Raw genomic sequence first — 19,780 nt, 5'->3', positions numbered from 1 at the left:
ACAGTGAGTCAGATATGCCTTTTTAGTAACCCTTGTTTGATCACTCAATACGAGGTGCCCTATTGCCTGGTTTAAATTATCCTACTCCTGGATGTGGGTCGTATAGTCATTAACAGATTGAGATTTAATGTTTGTGTATCTACTCAGGCAAACAGTAGACATGGTGATCAAGGGGGGTATTGTGCAGGCCCAACGATGAGTTCCGTGCCTCATATAAACTTCTTCTGTCCTTTGTGTATAGTGTGATATTGCCTACAGATGTTATGAAGGCTGTATAAACTCTGATCCTATCAGAAAGCATGAGTAAATCTGTGTCCCTCTGTGAAAATGTATGAGTCAGTTACTCATCAAATAAAGCCTGGAAAGAGCTGAGCAGGGCTCTGTACCAAATAGCACCTTATTCCCTACATTGTATTACTTTTGACCAGCGCCCCTGGGTCCTGGTCAAAAGTAGTCCACTATGAAAGGAATAGGGGATATTTGTGACATACCCTGGATATCTTTTCGTGAGGGGTTTGTCCTTGTATAAACACAATACTATATTTGTTCTAAACAAAAGAAAGAACATTTATTCAAACTCATCTGAGTTTTTTAGATTGTGGTCAGGTCTCGTCTTCTAATAACAGTTGACTTCATGTTTTTGGTAGCAGTAAAAGCTTATGGTTACAACAGCCAGCTGCAACCTCAATTAGACTTCTCAGCTGGGAATGGCTCTAATGTTCATTAGCTTCACTTAACGATTTGTGGATATTCCAAACAAACATTTACATTTGAGTCATTTAGCAGACACTCTATCCAGAGTGACTTACAGTAAACCTTTGTCCACAAAGTGAGAATGGGGTTGGTTTCAGAGTGGCCACATATTATGACAGGAAGTAGCCAAAGCACTTTGTGTAAACCCTTTAATGGCATGACTCAGAAATGATGGGATATAAATAACCTCATCAATCTTCCTGACAGGCATTCACATCCCTTTTTTATCCCTGCACTTCTGAAATGATGATGGGTTATTGATTGTGTTCTTGTTATTAGATTCCACCCCTCCTAAAATTGGATGATATTTCTGTGAATTATATCTTTCTGATAAAAAAGGTATTCAGCTGCCAGGTGATCAGAAACGTTATCTTTAGTATTAGTTTATGATAGATTTTTTTTGTGACTTGTGTTTATCTTGTACATGCCTCATATAGCATTTGAATCTGTCATGTGTGAATGTTGCTGTTATATATATATATATATATATATATATATATATATATATATATATATATATATATATATATATATATACCTTAATCTACATTTCCCTCTGGGAACAAAAGTTATTATATTATATTTAGCTGCAGTATATTTATTTTCAAAATAGTCTATATACATTGAATTAGTATGGATACTTATATTTAATTGTTAACACATTGTATTCATAGGGCAAACTGTCTAGAATAGTTATTAGACATGAAAATAATATCTACTGAAAATGTATAGTCTGTCTATAATATCCACAGTATTTAAAGATCCAATGCAGCCCTTTAAAAAATATATATCAATATCAAATCATTTCTGGGTAACAATTAAGTACCTTACTGTGACTGTTTTCATTAAAATGGTAAAAAAAGAAACAAAAATAGCTTCTTTGCAAAAAGCACTTTCTCAAGCAAGATTTTTGCTAGGACTGTCTGGGAGTGGAGTGGGGAGGGGAAAACTGAAATCTAGCTGTTGACAGAGAGGTTTGGAACACTTTTTCTTAGTTGTCTATTAGGCTAACTAATTTACTGCCTGGTGATGTCAGTCTGAAATTTCAGGCAGTCTTTTCAAACAGTTCTTACACTAAAAGGGATTTATCATCATTTTCACAATTTCACAGTATTATTCCAACCTCATAGTGTGGAAATATATATAAAACATGGGAAAATCACGTGTTTGACTGCACTGGGCCTTTAATGTTGGCAAACTTCATGATCTTCCTTTCTCATTATGACGCACTTACTCCACATCACCACTTGGGAGCGGTGCTCGCTCAGCGCTTGGAGAGGCCACTTTATGTAAGCGACGTTTTTCTGAGCAACTTTTCGTTTCATCCCTGGAATGAAAAAGACAAAAAGTACACGAGTATCTGCAAGCGGTACTGAAATGTTCGTCACAATACGTCAGAGTGTGGGTCTGAATCATTCACTAAAGATTCCACACATGATCCTGACATGGGCGTGAAAGACAGACAGGCAATGGTCAATCATGAATGATTGAAACCTGCGGAACTTTGGGATTTTGTATCAAACTTCTCCGCTTCTCCATTATCATTTCCACTGATTGCTATTTCTCATCATAACATTCCATTCAGCACGTATAGATAATATTGAAAAACTGGATACAACATTCGATATTCTTTTTAATAGAATATTATTTGTGAATCTGTGTAGAAGATCCCTATTACAACAAAGTACATGTTGTATTTTTTAGACATCTTGTGGGATAGTTGAGGGCCTACAGGCTACATTTGATAAACAAATAAATGCTAAAAATCAAAATATTCTCATATGGTAAATAAACGTCATAGGCCTCTATGGCTTAAGTAACCCTATATATATATATATATTTTTTTTTACTTTATTTAACTAGGCAAGTCAGTTGCGAACAAATTCTTATTTACAATCACGGCCTACCCCGGCCAAAACCCTAACCCGGACGACGCTGGGCCAATTGTGCGCCGCCCTATGGGACACCCAATCACGGCCGTTTGTGATACAGCCTGGAATTGAACCAGGGTCTGTAGTGACGCCTCTAGCACTGAGATGCAGTACCTTAGACCACTGCGCCACTCGGGAGCACCGCTGCGCCACTCGTTCGAGCGTGTGCATAACAGAGAATAGCTTATGTCTAGGTGCATAATGCGTTGAAGGGACGGAGGTTATATCAAGTCCTAAAACATTTAGACCAACATTAAATAGAGAGTGAGAATGTACATATTGTTTTCCTGTTTCAAATCAACTTTTTGTGTGCAACAAGCACCCCAAGCCTTCACCCTTTCTTGCTAAAACGCGCCCATTCAACCATTGCTAGTTCCAGGGTTGCCTCGTTTCAGCACCTGAGTACTGGACATCTCCCGCTCTGCCTACCTATCATGGGCCAATGGGGATGCACGCCCTTGACTTTGATCATTTTCACCATATATGGCTATAATTGAAGGATGGATCAGGTTGGCTTTAAGTTTGACGGGGGCGATTTGATTTTAGTCATTTGATTGAGGTATTGAAATGAACCACGCACATTGACCTCACTTGGCATACCGCCTATCTATGTCACGCTGACAAATATTAGCATTCATTCATTGTCCCACAATTACGTGATTGAACTAAACATGCATATGCACTTTATGACTCCGGCCATCTCATTGACGGGAAAGGAAAAGTACTACATTATAACATTCGGAGAGGATGGGGGCGATGACGTAGATAGTATCCCCTAACGTGACTAGTGAAAAAGGCATGCCATTCGATTCAAGAATAAAAAAGCCGAGGGAAGCAAGTCTTCAGAACAAAAAGTTTCCTCTGTGAAGACAAATGTTTGGCCTCTTTCTCCCGGGGCTGTGTGCATACAGAGATCCGAGAAGCGCGTTTTATGTGTGACCGCACGGAGGGTTGGACAAATTGAAGGAGCAACAGGAGGCGGCAGAGACGCTTTCCAGAAGAAGCAAGGGGAGAGAGAGCGGGAAGGAGAGAAAGGGAGAGAGAGAGACTATCTCACTCTCCCAGTCGTAGTTGCAACCGGATCGCATCCAGCGTCTCTCTCGACACCGCAATAGGTACGTGATGCTTTCCGAACTTTTACGCACACAAATCGAGAATACAGCAACAGGCTTGGGTACTTTATAATGTTTGGAGGTAATGTTTAACACTTTAGAATGTTTGGGTCAACACATTTTAGGTACTTTGAGGCACTGTTGAATAGAAGGGGATAGATGGGGAGTTCGAATCATTTTTGTAAGCTTATTACATTATTTTCCAACTATCCATTCTTAAAATATGCATTAATTTCGTTTTTTCCTCAGTCTGACTGTGGAAATGTTACATAGCCTTCGCACATTTAACGTTGTGATATTTTTTTCTTCACAGCAGGACAATGTCTAGTAAAGCGACTTTAGCCTTACTCATCTATGGAATCATAATGCACTACAGTGTCTACTGCTCACCTCTCGGGCTTAACTATCCTAACCTTAGGTAGGTACCTGTTCACCCCTCCTTCAACTGAGCATCTCTGCATGTAAAGGATTAGTAAACTGAACATTGGCAAACGCATGGTTTCTGTTGCTGAGCGCCTGCGACGAGCAAAGCAGTTGTTTGTTTATCAATTATACCTGCAACCACATAGGTATATAGACCTATGCCATTTAATGCTACACACATTTTTTTTTCGTTCAATCAATGTGTGTATAATTTTTATTTCGTTTATATCTAAATTAATACGCAATATTTTGTACATTTTCAGAGCATCTTATTAATTTGGGTATAAAATGAATGCCACAGCCTACATTGGAAGATACTCTTAAATGTGTCTTATTTTCAGTGTGAATATGCTGCAATGTTTTGTTATGAGGGGCTTTAGAGCACTTGGAATCATATCACGGGAACAGGGCATATTAGCAGCTATTGGTAGATCAAGCGTCTGATACAGAACTGTAGCTCTGCGTGCAGACGCGTCCCATGGGAATGACAGAGAGGCGTAATTTTCTGAGGAATGAGGCAAACGAAGGAGCCACTAATTCACAGAATAACAAAATCGATTTATTGTGATTGTCTTAACTAAGAAGTCATAATCTGCATCATTTAATTTTAGAATGACAACTCTACATTTTCTTTTTGAGTTCAGGATATGATGTTATTTCATTCACAATGGCAAATATTTTAAATTAAACGTTATTATCTTCCTATTTCCGATGGGGTGGGGTTTGGTTGCCTTTTAAGGGCTATAGCCCATGCTTCCACTAAATTAGTTCTGTAAGGTAATGTAGCCAAATTAGGATTGGCCGATAACAATTGCAATTATTTAGAATTTAAGCAGATACATGTTGGCCATAGTATCAGACATGTATATATAAAAAATAGGCTACAATCTAAAAATACATTCGTCATTTATTTCAGTGTTTATTTTTAGAATTGGTTTAGTCATGATAATGCATGATCAAAAATAATATAATATTCAAATGCATTTCCAATTTCAGACTTGAAAATGAGGTTTATGACGAGGATGGGAATTCGTTACCGGACTTGGCTTTTGACAGTGATCAAATTGCTATAAGAAGTCCCCCGTCTGTGGCTGACGATTTGTACACTTTATACTACCCACCGGAGAAAAGGTGACTATCATTATCACTATTCTCAACCTATTGTTTGTAATGCTGTTGACGTTCTTGCTAGTCATTTCATTATTTGAGCTCGTATTTCTGTTCTTCTATGTTATATGTTCTGTGTTAGTAAATGTACTGTATTGTCAATAATCACATTTTGTTGTAGAACCTTTTTTTGGGGGGGGGGGGGGGGGGGGTTCGGTGGTACTGGTACCCTGGTATTCCAACGAAGCTGATCGGAAAGCTTTTGTGGTATAATGTAGTAGAAAGTAGGCTATTTACTTGGCAAATTTAAACATAACGAAACACTTTTAATCTGAACTGGCCATTTCCAAAGTCATAAAAGTAACTATTCACTATTCAAGCTCACCTTTTGGAAAACAGCTCATATGACGAGTTGGATTTGGTATAGGCTACATTAATGTTGCTACTTAACGCTAGGTGTGTGTTGAGTGTGGTCATTTATTGTTTGGCGTTTTATCATCCCAGAACGGAAAGGCATGCAGACGGAATGTTTAATAAAGCCTACAGGAAAGCGCTGGGTCAGTTATCAGCAAGAAAATATCTCCATTCTCTGATGGCAAAGCGTGTAGGGTAAGGACATCTTCTTGGTTGTCGTCTCTTATTTTGTGATCTAAGTTCTTTTTCGTGTTCGTTTTTCTTTTAACTCTGATATTCATTCTGTTTCGTTTAATTTCCCCGTGTGTCTACGTGTGTGGTCTTCCCACCTGAATTTGACGCCTTTACGCCCAGAGTAGGTTGACTTGATAAAATCTTCAAGAGTGCAAATCCGGGTGCGGCATTAGATCGAATCCGTGAATCTCAGTGCTGATATTGTCTCTTTAAGGAGCAAAGCACATGATACACGTGGCTGAATACATTTACTTTTCATTATGAATAATTAATGTGGTGGATTAGTCCCAAGGGTTGAAGATAAATATAGGCTTCAATTATTCCCTACAATATCCTCAACCAGCCAGCCTAACCATGATGATATCGAAATAAAAATATATTCCGGAGGGTTGATTAAAAGCGTAAGTTTTTAAATCAGAACTGTGCAGCGCATCCTATGGGCTACAGTCCTCCGAGGCAGGGTATACGTCTCCTAACAGAGAGAACTTCTACTCTTCCCCTTTCTAGTGGAGGGAGCACCATAGAAGACGACTCAGAGCCCCTGTCAAAGCGACATTCGGATGGGATCTTCACAGATAGCTACAGCCGCTACCGAAAGCAAATGGCAGTCAAGAAATACCTGGCGGCAGTCCTTGGGAAAAGGTATAGACAGAGATATAGAAACAAAGGACGCCGGCTAGCGTATTTGTAGCGTTGCTAACCCAAACTAACATGTGTGTACAGCCCAGATCAAGTCATTTTGAGATAACTGAACAATCAATCAGTGGATCGCTCTTGTGTTCTTTAAACATGTATTTATGTATGAAGTAAAGCCATTAAAATGAATATTTTGATAATAATATTGTTTTTCTTTTGTACTTTAGCACTTGAGAACGCACAGATCTACTTTATGGACCAATCTTTTTGTTCAACCTAAATATAGCCTATATTTATTTATTTTTTAGACCTACTTATAAAATAAGATTAAATTATGAGCAAATGATCAATATGCTCTTTACCCTGTCTTTTAAACATTTAAATATATGAATGTGAGGAAAATAAATAGTTTAAAAGACAATTAATGTATTGAATGTTAATTTTTGGCAACTGAAATTAAGAGATTAGTGTCTTTATTTACAACAGCCCTGAAGACTTAGGTTTTCACCATATTCTACAAGACATAGACTTTGATGCCCTCCCGGATGGGGATGAGTTTGAGGCTATTTTGGGAGACTGGCTGAAACAGTTCTCTCCCGAATTTCCGGTGAGTTCCAGGCTCTTTCCCAAGGCCTTGTCTTGAGGGATGTCTCCTGTCTCTCCCTCTTTTTCTCACCGTAACCTAAACCTGTGATCTTACACTCCAAATACTTTATACAACCCAATCGCCTCCTTTCCTCATTTGTGCTCCTGTCTCTCTAGAGATACTGTATCTACTATATTCACACCTATATAATGCATGTCAAGCATGCATGTACAGAATATGTATGAACGTGAATATAGATGCATAGATATGTTATACACATAAAACGTGTGTTGATATACTTTATATATTTTTAAATTCCCCATAAATATCCTATCAGAGGCTGTAGGATAATAATGTTATGTCAAACAGTATTATAAAGAAATTAATTATTTAAGACCAAAACAGACATGACCCAACTGGTTTTAGAAGCCTTACATATGGTGGTAACCCAGCCACTAAAGTGAAATACTTGTTAGAATGACCCCTATATGACCCCGATATAAGATGAGGACCAGAGTGCTTTTGAGCTTTTTCTTTTCTTCCGGTTGTTCTTCTTCAGTGTTAACGAAAATAAGCGTACACTTTTGAACTTTGTGCAAAGTATCTATCTTGTGTTCCTCTCTAGTGCTATCCGTGTGTTTTGAAAAGCTCTTGAAAACCTGGAATGCTGTTAAAGGTTTTCCATATGTCTCTTCTCGCCACATAAGAAGTATCATGAACATAGAATAACCTAGAATGTTAGCAGACTCAAAAGAAAGAAAGAAACAATTCAGACCGTTTCGACTAACGTGATACTTTTTATATGGCTTCATTTAATTTCACAAATGTTGTTATTTTTCATGAGGAACATTGCAGAGGTAATCTGAAGACGTATGTGTTGCACCTTCCTGGTTGCTTTGCTGTGCTTCCCCTCTATTGTTATGTGAACCAATGTAAAGCTAGACTGCATGATTAAAGTAATTGCACTAGCCACAAAATCTGTGCAAACTACTGCAATTGGCTGGTTTTGTTTGCTCACTGATTGACGTATCTACATATCTGTGTTTTCTGGATGTTGTTTTTGTTTTTGTTCCTTCCCCAACATTACTGCACAACGTGTGCGATTGAACGTCTGACCCCTGTCCTCTGTCGAGGAAACTCGGATGAATGTACTGCAGAGGAGAAGCTCTTAGAAAGAGTCTTGTTATGTTGTCCTTTTAGTCTCTTCTCAATGGGACTTGAGGCAAGATTTTGTTACATTCCAAATGTAATGTATGCCAAAAACAATTCTTGAATGATCGTTGTTTTGAATTACCTATCCTGGCAGCCCATGCGCAGCACAGTAAAACTTCTACCTAATAAACAGTTAGATAAAGCCTTAAACATAATGAACCGTGCCTGTACTATTCTGAACACCACCAATCCCAAACTAGCTCCTCAGTTTACTTGCCTCTTTGCTGTTGATGTAAATGATCACAAGAAGAGTTGCAGAAGAACCTGTTGAGTGCTAGATAGACCCAAGTATGAGAGGAGTGGGAAGAAGAGAGAGGGAAGGAGGATAGTTGGTGCGAGAGAGGAGAACAAAGCGAAAGAGGGACACAGAGAAAGAGGGAGAGTCCACGACCAATCAATTTGAGAGAGCAAAACAGTGATTTTTGGCTTTAAAAAGGGAGTTACCAGGCAAAGGTTTCCACACTTCATTAGAAGAACCTGGCCTCTCTTCTCGCTTGTACCCATCAGTGACACATAGACAATGGTTACTCAGACAGAACAAGCCACACTTCTTCCAACTAGAAGCATGATTGGGCTAGCTACTTCTGTAATAGCCATCCCGGGTTTTGGCAGCATAAAAAAAATAGCTAATAAGATCATGAAAAATGTTGCTTCTGAATCCCCACAGTATACTTCCCCTTCCTGGCCCCAACACCTCATCACCCCGCTTGCCTAAAAAGCAAGGAGATCTAACTCCACTCGTGCACCAGGCAGATTCTACAGACACTGTAGGTTAGGTTTGAGCATTGTGACACTGAGCAGTAGGACAAAGTTCTTCGATCTGTGCCTGTGTGTATGAAATCAATCTTTCTTTAATTCTGCATTCCCCTCCAGGCTTTGTGACGCAGGATGCAGCTTGCGGCTGTGGTGCCTTGCTTCGACTTTAAAATCGCCACGAATCACAGATGGCTATTTAGTAGCCCTACAATGCTGCACATCATCAGCTTACATTTCACCCTTTGGTTGTTGTTTTTGTGTTGCGCAGGCATTTGATTGGATCTTTAGTGCCATTAGGTGTAGTCTCCGAGCACTCTTGCTCGCGATCATTTCTTTTGGCGGTTGTTTGTTTTTAGAGCACATAGACTTAGATAATTGTGATAGATAGTTGCAACCATCATGATTGCCCTCTCTCCATAAAGTGTATCATTTTGAAAGCGCCAACAGCCTTACTAAACGTGGAGATTAAACTTAAAACATATATTTATTGTGTAGAAAATTGATATTAGAGAGTACTATTATAATGAAGGAAAAAAAAATGGCGAACCCGCAAGGGTCAAGTCTATAAATGTTTAAAAAAAGGTGTTGTAAGATTTGTATGAATAAAGTTTTGTAAACAACACAATTTCGTCTAATCTTTGAAACACATAACACTAGAAGTAGTTCTCCTGGGCACATAGGAGAGGATGCTAGTACAGATAATTCTGCAGTACCATTTCTATACAACAATACACGATAATTGTTAGCCAATCTTAGTCCCACTCCACATACTATCGTGCATCCGTCCGATAGGTGTACTTTTTCACTAGCCCATCACACCAAAATGCCCAAAGAGAGACAGATTACAGAGGAGGAGAGGACTAAATGAAAGAATAGACACCTAATGGGTATCACTGAATTAAATAGGGGTCTAAATAATTATCTTCCACAATCAACAAACAAAAACAACAACAAATGGATATGGAAGGAACTAAGTGTCCATAACTACATTCTTTTAAAAACACAGTGTTAAACATGTCCATGTTGTGCTGCTAGAAGTATAAAATAATTTCCCTTGCTGAGTGTGGATGCCTTACTAAACAAATAAACAAATTACTGTGAATAGTACATCTACAATAAATGAACATTAAGGTGCTCAGAGATACCACTACCCATAGGAATCATGGGTATGAGGATGAAAAAGTCAGACTGCTGCCTCTGCCCTGGTTTCCAAGAGTCAGAGAACACTAAATTGCTCTTTGGTGTGAATCCTGTGAAACCCTGACACTTCACTTGCCCATGTGTCCATACCCCCATATCCCCAGACCCCCTTGGGATGGCACCAGTGGAGGGTCAGACATGGGAGGGATCACCCGACCAGTACCACCCACTGCTGTCCTGCTGTGCCCAGCATCCGACTAGGACGTCACGGATGAAGAACTCAGACCATGGTGGCGTCTCTGAAAAGCCTATAGTATATACCATATCTCCCATTCTCAATGACACATTCTTTACTCTTGTAGCAAAGGAAAAGGAACATTGCCACTACCTCCCTCTTAAACCAAGGTGCACAAATTGAAGAGCAAACTGAAGTAAAAGAGAACATTTAGCATCATTACAAACATAGCAAAACACCAAATAAACTCAACATGCAAAACAGTCGACCAAAAAGTTACACCCAATACACCACATGAAAATGTATGCAAACACATGGCATACTACATAGCCAATCCAACAAGTGTCTGTAGCTACCGTGGTGGCTCGAAGCTGGAAACTCCATCCAGAGCAGTAAATATTACCGTACACAACACTAATCAATAACGTCATGTTGCTCCATATCTTAGTGTGAGGTTATGGATGAATCAGACACACACTATATATAAAAAAAGTATGTGGACACCCCTTCAAATTAGTGGATTTGACTATTTCAGCCACACCAGTTGCTGACAGGTATGTAAAATCGAGCACACAGCCATGCAATCTCCATAGACAAACATTGGCAGTAGAATAGACTTACTGAAGAGCTCAGTGACATTCAACATGGCACCGTCATAGGATGACACCTTTCCAACAAGTCAGTTCGTCAATTATCTGCCCTGCTAGAGCTTCCCCAGTAAACTGCAAGTGCTGTTACTGTGAAGTGGAAGCGTCTAGGAGCAGCAACGGTTCAACCGCTAAGTGGTAGGCCACACAAGTTCATAGAACGGGACCGCCGAGTGCTGAAGCGGGTAGCAAGTAAAAATCGTCTGTCCTTGGGGCTATACTGCCTCTGGAAGCAATGTCAGCACAAGAACTGTTCGTCGGGAGCTTCATGAATTGGTTTTCAATGGCCGAGCAGCCAAACACAAGCCCAAGATCACCATGCGCAATGCCAAGCGTAGGCTGGAGTGGTGTAAAGCTCGACGCCATTGGACTCTGGAGCAGTGGAAATGAGTTCTCTGGAGTGATGAATCACGCTTCACCATCTGGCAGTCCGACGGACGAATCTAGGTTTGGCCTATGCCAGGAGAACGCTACCTGCCCCAATGCATAGTGCCAACTGTAAAATTTGGTGGAGGAAGAATAATGGTATGGGGCCTCTACAGCATACAATGAAATTCTAGATGATTCTGTGCTTCCAACTTTGTGGCAACAGTTTGGGGAAGGCCCTTTCCTGTTTCAGCATGACAATGCCCCTGTGCACAAAGCGAGGTCCATACAGAAATAGTTTGTCGAGATCGGTGTGGAGGAACTTGACTGGTCTGCACAGAGCCCTGACCTGAACACCTTTGGGATGAATTGGAATGCCAACTGGGAGCCAGGCCTAATCGCCTAACATCAGTGCCCGACCTAACTAATGCTCTTGTGGCTGAATGGAAGCAAGTCTCCGCAGCAATGTTCCAACATCTAGTTGAAAGCCTCCACAGTAGAGCAGAGGCTGTTATAGCAGCAAAGGGGGGACAAACATATTAATGCCCACGATTTTGAAATTAGGTGTCCACATACTTTTGGTCATGTAGACTATTTACTTAACTGTAAATATGTATTTTAGACACATGACTCACTTCACACACACATTAAAGCTAGAATTCTTGGGGCTCTATTAAATCCGTATCGCAGAGGTGCAGTGTTACGGCATGACTGAAATTTAAAGGCAATGTTCCCGCCTTAGCGGAGACTGCATTCACGGTAAACGCTGTAGATGTCGGCTCAATAGGTAATTACCTTTAAACGCTTCAGCAATACAGATTGAATAGAGCCCTTTGATTTTACAACAAGTTTTGGACTTTTACATTTGTAATATATTTTGATTCTTGGAGAATATAACTCATAAATGCCTCATGAGCTCAGCTGAACTGCCGTACCCCATCAGAACCCAAAATATAAGCTTGTTTGACTACAATGTTTGTAAACGTCGTGAATGTAAACAAACACTGTATAGCCTCAAAACACTTAAAACTATACATTTTATTTCATGGATGGCAGCCATAGCTCTGTCTATGAATTTAAGAGTGGTTACATTTATCCAGCCCCATCCCTTAGCTTTTTATCAAAACAGGGGCAGGGAGAGGTTTTGATATTGTTTAAATTAAGGATTCTAGCTTTATACCCAGGCAGGCAGGCTCTTAACAGGCTGCTTGTGGGTTGCAGCTTTGTCAAGGGTCCAGTCCCACAATAGCTACAAGAACACCCAGTGCCTCAGTCCCCATAGTAACAAAGCAGAAGACAACAGAAGACAGACGTTCACATCCATCTTAGAAGTGAAAATGAGCACCACATGATTCGTGTGGAATGAACACGATTTGTTCGAAAAGAGTTGTCACATGAATCAAGTGCTGTAAAAAAGCACGTACTATGCTGTTTGGACTTTGTTTGGTTGATTGCCTTTTTTAGTTTTGTTTCTACACCTGTGTTCTGGGCGAGTTTCGTCTATATGGTTGACTTAGTGCTCAGTGGAGTGGCATTACGATGCCTGAGTGTGTTCCACTGCGGTGGTGATGCTAATCAGAGTTGGGTCCTGTGTCAGGCCACTGTCCCTGTGCCCTCTGGGGCACCCTGGGTCTGCCCCAGAAGGGGGTGGAGGTGTGAGGTGGTGCCCCTGCTGGGTCGTGCCTCTCAGAGGTGCCTGGAATGCCACCATGAACCTCCCCAGCCGGACGCCAGCGGAACCTTTTAATGCCTGTCGCGCCGGATTGGAGCTAATGACCTCAAACTGAGCCCCCCACATTTTATGTGGCCACCGCAGGGACGGCCAGGGACAGCCAGGGACCTTTCACAGACATCACAGACTCTGCCTACGACCCACCAACCCAGCCCTGCTCCTCCTGCCATTTCTCCCCCACAATGGTTCAATTAAAATGTCATCAGAAGTCGATGGGAGATTGAGGAGTCGTGGTTACAGACAGTCTGCAGGGCATACTGTACAGTAAGGATGTCAGGTTGAGGTTGTCGCCAAAGCCTCATAAAGCCTGGTGCGTCTTCCCCCTTTCACCCTACATGCATAATAACCCCCTCCCTCCCAGATAGACTTACAGCCTTTGGCTGTACGGCCGCAGCCCCGGACCTCAGTGGAGGATGATCAATGGGAGTGATCTGATTCCTCTAGCCCCGTGCCAGACCCCCTCTTAACCCTGCTAACCCAATCAGCCTGTGTTGCCAAGCAACGGGCCACAGTAGGATGCACTAGGGATGCGATGGAGCTGGGCGGGGCCGTGGTGGCCTTCATAGACATCTGAAGATCCTACTGGATATATTTCACTCAAATGGCTTTTGTCGGTGGACTCAGCGCTGGCCGCGCTCTGTTTTACCAGCTCTGATGGCAGCAGGGAGGGGCTAATGATGAATGGGTTCTCAGAGGCAGAGAGAGGTAGTGCCAGATCCTAAGAACACACACACACACACACACACAAACCACAGATTCTCAGTGTCATATCCTAGTAGCACAATCACACAAAGACACACACAGCTTCACACAACTACAGTATGCAGGCAACCACAGCCATACACTGCTTCATAAAATGGGACAAGAGCATCAATCGACACACAAACACAGGCTCAGACAGGCATAAGATACAGAGATACAGTTACCTTTCTATACCGCCAGCCTGACGTGCAGCCGAAGTGTTTCATATCATTGTGGTTTACTGAAAAATCCATCAAAATAAGAATGTGTAGATATAACTTTTATTATGGCATGGAGTTTGAGAATGTATTTATTTTTGTTCCCATTTGTCTTTTTTATTTTACCTGGTGGAGTGTACAGTAACATGGTTAAATGGTTAAACAGTGACAGGCATATCACTCTTTTATTCCTAGCCTCCATGTCTCTCCCTCCCCCCACTGTGTTTCTCTCTCCCCCGTCTCTCTGCCTAGCTACCGCTCCCTCTCGCTTGCCCTTTCATATTTAATATTCCTGCTTCCAGCTCTGTAATAGATATATCTAACTGACTCACTTATTGATCTCCAATCAATGTCTGGGTGTGGCCAGAAAGCCCGCCTCCAATTACTGAATCCTGTCACAGATTGAGATAGAAAGATACAAAGAGATAGAGATAGAAAGATACAAAGAGATAGAGATAGAAAGATACAAAGAGATAGAAAGATACAAAGAGATAGAAAGATACAAAGAGATAGAAAGATACAAAGAGATAGAGATAGAAAGATACAAAGAGATAGAAAGATACAAAGAGATACAAAGATACAAAGAGATAGAAAGATACAAAGAGATAGAAAGATACAAAGAGATAGAGATAGAAAGATACAAAGAGATAGAAAGATACAAAGAGATAGAGATAGAAAGATACAAAGAGATAGAGACAGAAAGATACAAAGAGATAGAGACAGAAAGATACAAAGAGATAGAGATAGAAAGATACAAAGAGACAGAAAGATACAAAGAGATAGAGACAGAAAGATACAAAGAGATAGAGATAGAAAGATACAAAGAGATAGAAAGATACAAAGAGATAGAGATAGAAAGATAGAAAGATACAAAGAGACAGAAAGATACAAAGAGATAGAGACAGAAAGATACAAAGAGATAGAGATACAAAGATACAAAGAGATAGAGATAGAAAGATACAAAGAGATAGAGATAGAAAGATACAAAGAGATAGAGATAGAAAGATACAAAGAGATAGAAAGATACAAAGAGATAGAGATAGAAAGAGATAGAGATAGAGATAGAAAGATACAAAGAGATTGAGATAGAAAGATACAAAGAGATAGAGATACCACAGCCAGAGCTAGAGAGCGAGATGAGAGAGAGTGAGATGGGGGTTGAGATCAACAAAGGTCTTTCCTCGCTCTCTACTGCTGTGTTGTTACAGTATTGTTGTCATCATGCACTCTGCCTAGCCCCTCTACCCCCCCCCCCCCCCCCGCCCCCTGCTCCACACATCTCCCCATCTCTGCCCCACCCAAGGAACCCCATGGCCATGTGGAGGCCGGCTGAGTGACAGCTTTCTGGAGGGGAATCCACATGCCACAGCCCTTTCATCAGCACCTCCCTCTGGGTGCTGCCAGTCTGACTGCTCAACAATGCAGCATGGATGGAAACGTGTTTGGGGAACGTAGAGCTGTGTTTGGCTTACATGAGGTGTTTGTGTTTGCGATGTGTGAGGAGTGGGGGTTGTGTGTGTGTGTGTGTGTGTGTGTGTGTAGGGTGTTTTCTTGTGTGTATGTGTGTGTGTGTGGGGGGGGGGGGGGGGGGGGCTTTCCTGCATTTCTACACAATTTAACATGACCCATGGCCCTTCTGACCAGTTATTTTTAGAACATCAGAAATAAGCAAAAATGGACTTAGTCATCAAGCTAGGTAAGATATCATTATTAATGTTTGAGTGATTGATTGATGAATTACCAAACTAGAACACAGGTAATTAAATAATGAATATTGTGTCACACCTTGACCTCTTAATAAAATCAAAGTACAAAGATATCACTTTTGATGGTTTTTATAAAGATTTCCTCTATATGAAACGTCATCCAATTTAGCTAGTCAGAGAATATTTCAAGTTTTTGCCATTTACCCAGAAAGTAATCTGTGGGGCCAGGAGAGACAGACAATCACGAATCAGAATTTTTTTCAAAAACCACTGCCAATTTGAGCGAACTGTAGCCAAAATAATCCCAAAACAATGTGAGTGATAGGGGAAAGCTCACCATGTTCAAAAGTTGTGGCCAAATAACCTCTAAGTAACTTCAAACCAAATCTTTGAGTTGATCTGGTCATGCAATTTTGAACATGGTGAGCTTGTCCATTGTTTTTCGGTAACGTGAGCTCAAGTTAAACAACACATCGTTTCGTACCGTCAGCCTATGTGCTCAGAACAGGAGTTACATAATCCTTTATCTGAACGAGGAGTTCTTGGCTTATTCGTGTGATTTAGGCTGCATTTTGTGATGACCTTGGTCTATCGGGCTTGACAAGAACCTTTATTAGGGCTCTGATCTACTTTTTAGCGATGGTGAAAGCCAGAGGCAGACATGGCTGACGTTTACAATGCTCAATTACAATGCATTTTTCTGAATAATTAGTTTTTTTGTGTATTACCTTACTGCCCTATTACCAAATGCTTGTTTTAAGATAGCGATAACATGGACCATAGCACTATTTTATTGTCTATTGTGGGACACTTGGGGGTATCTGAAACAACAGTGTAAAAATAATTGGATGAAACCTTTTGATCTGCCTTATACATAACACAAAGATATGTCAAATGTCAAATGGATATGTCAAATGGCCCACTGGCTCCAGGTAATCTACAAGACCCTGCTAGGTAAAGTCCCTCCTTATCTCAGCTCGCTGGTCACCATAGCAGCACCCACCTGTAGCACGCGCTCCAGCAGGTATATCTCTCTGGTCACCCCCAAAGCCAATTCCTCCTTTGGCCGCCTCTCCTTCCAGTTCTCTGCTGGCAATGACTGCAACGAACTACAAAAATCTCTGAAACTGGAAACACTTATCTCCCTCACTAACTTTAAGCACCAGCTGTCAGAGCAGCTCACAGATTACTGCACCTGTACATAGCACATCTATAATTTAGCCCAAACAACTACCTCTTCCCCAACTGTATTTATGTATTTTTCTCCTTTGCACCCCATTATTTATATTTCTACTTTGCACATTCTTCCACTGCAAATCTACCATTCCAGTGTTTTACTTGCTATATTGTATTTACCTCACCACCATGGCCTTTTTTTGCCATTACCTCCCTTATCTTACCTCATTTGCTCACATTGTATGTAGACTTATTTTTCTACTGTATTATTGACTGTATGTTTGTTTTACTCCATGTGTAACTCTGTGTTGTTGCATGTGTCGAACTGCTTTGCTTTATCTTGGCCAGGTCGCAATTGTAAATGAGAACTTGTTCTCAACTTGCCTACCTGGTAAAATAAAGGTGAAAAAAAAGAATGAAAAAAAGAAATAAATTGGGTAATGCCAATTTTCAGTCTTAATGAAGCATGCTTTGAAGTGGTTAAAACATATCAGACAGGTATTTGGAAGTTTAGAGAGCAGATGGAAGATCACCAGGATGTCACGCCCTGACCTTAGAGATCCTTTTTATGTCTCTATTTTGGTTGGTCAGGGCGTGAGTTGGGGTGGGCATTCTATGTTGTGTTCTATGTTGTCTAGTTCTATGTGTTTGGCAGTGTGTGGTTCTCAATCAGAGGCAGTCTATCGTTGTCTCTGATTGAGAACCATACTTAGGTATCCTTTTCCCACCTGTGTTTGTGGGTAGTTGTTTTCTGTTTTGTGTGTATACCTGACAGAACTGTTTCGTTTTTCTTCATTGTTATTTTGTTTAGTGTTCAGTTTCAATTAAATTATAACATGAACACTTAACACGCTGCGTTTTGGTCACCTTCTTCCCAGGACGATCGTTACACAGGATCATAGTGTATTTCAGTCATTCTGATCAGTTTTGTCACAGTCGTTTCTAATGAGTCCTGTGCGACTTGTGAATAGTTGTAAACAGAAGACACATATGTGTTCCTGAGAGCCTTAGCTTTCAGGGATGGGGTCTTATTTGGCTAATGGCCTAAATCGTTCAAACGCTGGAGCTAAATTCCTAGCAAGAAAACAAATTCAACATGCCACACTGGCTTTAGAAACCACTGGGGGGGGGGGGGGGGATGACTCCCCGTCCCTAGTGAAAGATGCGCCCCCTACATGTATGCTTCTGTGCGTGCTTCCTTGCATGTCTGTGTTCTTGGGTGCTGATTGGCTGCTGCGATCTTAGTCATTTCCAGAGACACAGTAGGCCCTGTTAGTAGTCCTGAGTGAGGAGAAGTGGGTGAGATGTCTTGCCAGGGGTCTGCGTGGTGAAGCCTAAGGTGAAGGAGAGGTGTTGGTAAATGTATTATTTTCAAAAGTAAGCTTCCCTCAGCACAACTGTATGGCTTATAACTGAAAGTGTTTTCCGGTATGCCTTCTCTCCTTTACCCGCTTATTTTTCCCCAACTTTTGCACACCAGTAAATTACTACCTCAGATATCTGTGGCAGGACCATGTGCTGTTATGCTCAGAACTGAGAATGTTGCCCACACAAACAACTCTGTGGATAACTTGATATATGTGTGTTTCTCTGAACACAATGACCGAAATGTCTACTTGTGGAGGTGAAGGGCTTCTCTCCATGGCTTCTTGGTGGCAAATGTTTTTGTTTGTGTGTGTATGTATGTGTTTGAGTGTGTGTGCAAGCATTCGTGTGTGCACGTTTTTTTGTGCACGTGGTTATGTGTGTACGTGCGTGTCTGTGAGAGTTGTCGGAGAGGACATGGTCTCTAATGATGCGAGGAGGTGGCATGTGGGGGCAGCTGACAGCTGGGTAATGAGTACACGCTTCAGTCCCAATCCAGGAACCTGTCCCCTTACCCCTAACCTATGAACCCTGGCTGCCATGACGAACCAGCGAGGATCATGTTAATTGGGTCATATCGCTGCTCTCTATTAAAGAAATGATGCACTCACTATTGTAAGTCGCTCAGGACAACAGCGTCTACTAAATGACTCAAATTTACATGTAATTGAGAGAGAGAGAGAAACAGAGATATAATGATAATATTATAATAAGATATTAATATATAATATAATGATCGGACCGTGGACCCAGTAGAGACATGATGACCCACTGCTCTAATTTCAGTGTGTTCACATGGTACTGTTCTAAGAACAGTGTTAGGTGGTAAAGTCAGATGTTGGCTGATTGATGGAGAGACAAGACAAGGCAGGATATCTCGAGAAAAAGAGTAATATGAGTGAGGATGTTGGGCAGTTGGAGAGAGACAGATAGAGGTATGAATGTAAAAGTGATGTTTCTATACTTCAGTGACAAGGCTCCGTATTGAACTCTTTTTTTACAGAGACCTTTTTGAAATTAGAGCTCTGCGTGACTTTATTCAATCAAGAAAAAGAAGCCGCTTCTAGTCTAGTCGTTCGTCATCTCTTCCCTCACATCAATCCACAATGTGTTGGAGTTGACTGATGTGAACCCCAGTGAATAAAGCAGCCATTAGTTAGAGATGCAATTGATGTGGGTTCACCTGTCTTTGCTCTGTTCTGAAAGGAAGTACAGATCAGGTGTAAATAACAGGCAGCTCGCTCAAGATTGAATTCGAAATTTGGCGTCTGTCCATGTACTAAGGTCATC

At 41.0% G+C, this 19,780-nt stretch overlaps 1 protein-coding gene across 2 annotated transcripts; it reads left to right on the top strand.

Annotated features, from left to right (window-relative positions):
- The first annotated feature begins 3,519 nt into the window (after nucleotides 1-3,519).
- adcyap1a (adenylate cyclase activating polypeptide 1a) lies at nucleotides 3,520-8,192 on the top strand. 2 transcript variants are annotated; one of them, XM_038996999.1, is made up of 5 exons: nucleotides 3,520-3,799; nucleotides 4,110-4,214; nucleotides 5,216-5,350; nucleotides 5,831-5,935; nucleotides 6,482-8,192. In XM_038996999.1, the coding sequence occupies exons 2-5, from the start codon at nucleotides 4,117-4,119 to the stop codon at nucleotides 6,663-6,665; spliced, it is 522 nt and encodes a 173-aa protein (XP_038852927.1). In that variant the 5' UTR covers nucleotides 3,520-3,799; nucleotides 4,110-4,116; the 3' UTR covers nucleotides 6,666-8,192. The 2 variants fall into 2 exon arrangements, with proteins under 2 accessions (XP_038852927.1, XP_038852928.1); XM_038997000.1 differs by lacking the exons at nucleotides 3,520-3,799; nucleotides 5,831-5,935 and having other exon boundaries at nucleotides 4,117-4,214; nucleotides 6,482-6,665.
- The last annotated feature ends 11,588 nt before the right edge of the window (nucleotides 8,193-19,780 follow it).

This window comes from Salvelinus namaycush, chromosome 7, assembly GCF_016432855.1.
Source record: "Salvelinus namaycush isolate Seneca chromosome 7, SaNama_1.0, whole genome shotgun sequence".
NCBI lineage: Eukaryota > Metazoa > Chordata > Actinopteri > Salmoniformes > Salmonidae > Salvelinus > Salvelinus namaycush.
Note: the sequence above shows the minus strand (reverse complement) of the source record. Positions and strands in the feature narration are given on the sequence as shown.

Excerpts from the sequence above, each read along its gene's own strand:
- adcyap1a (XM_038996999.1), top strand. The coding sequence starts at position 4,117 with ATGTCTAGTAAAGCGACTTTAGCCTTACTCATCTATGGAATCATAATG. Across the intron at positions 5,351-5,830 it reads TACTACCCACCGGAGAAAAG|AACGGAAAGGCATGCAGACG; the intron begins GTGACTATCATT and ends TTATCATCCCAG. Across the intron at positions 5,936-6,481 it reads CTGATGGCAAAGCGTGTAGG|TGGAGGGAGCACCATAGAAG; the intron begins GTAAGGACATCT and ends TCCCCTTTCTAG.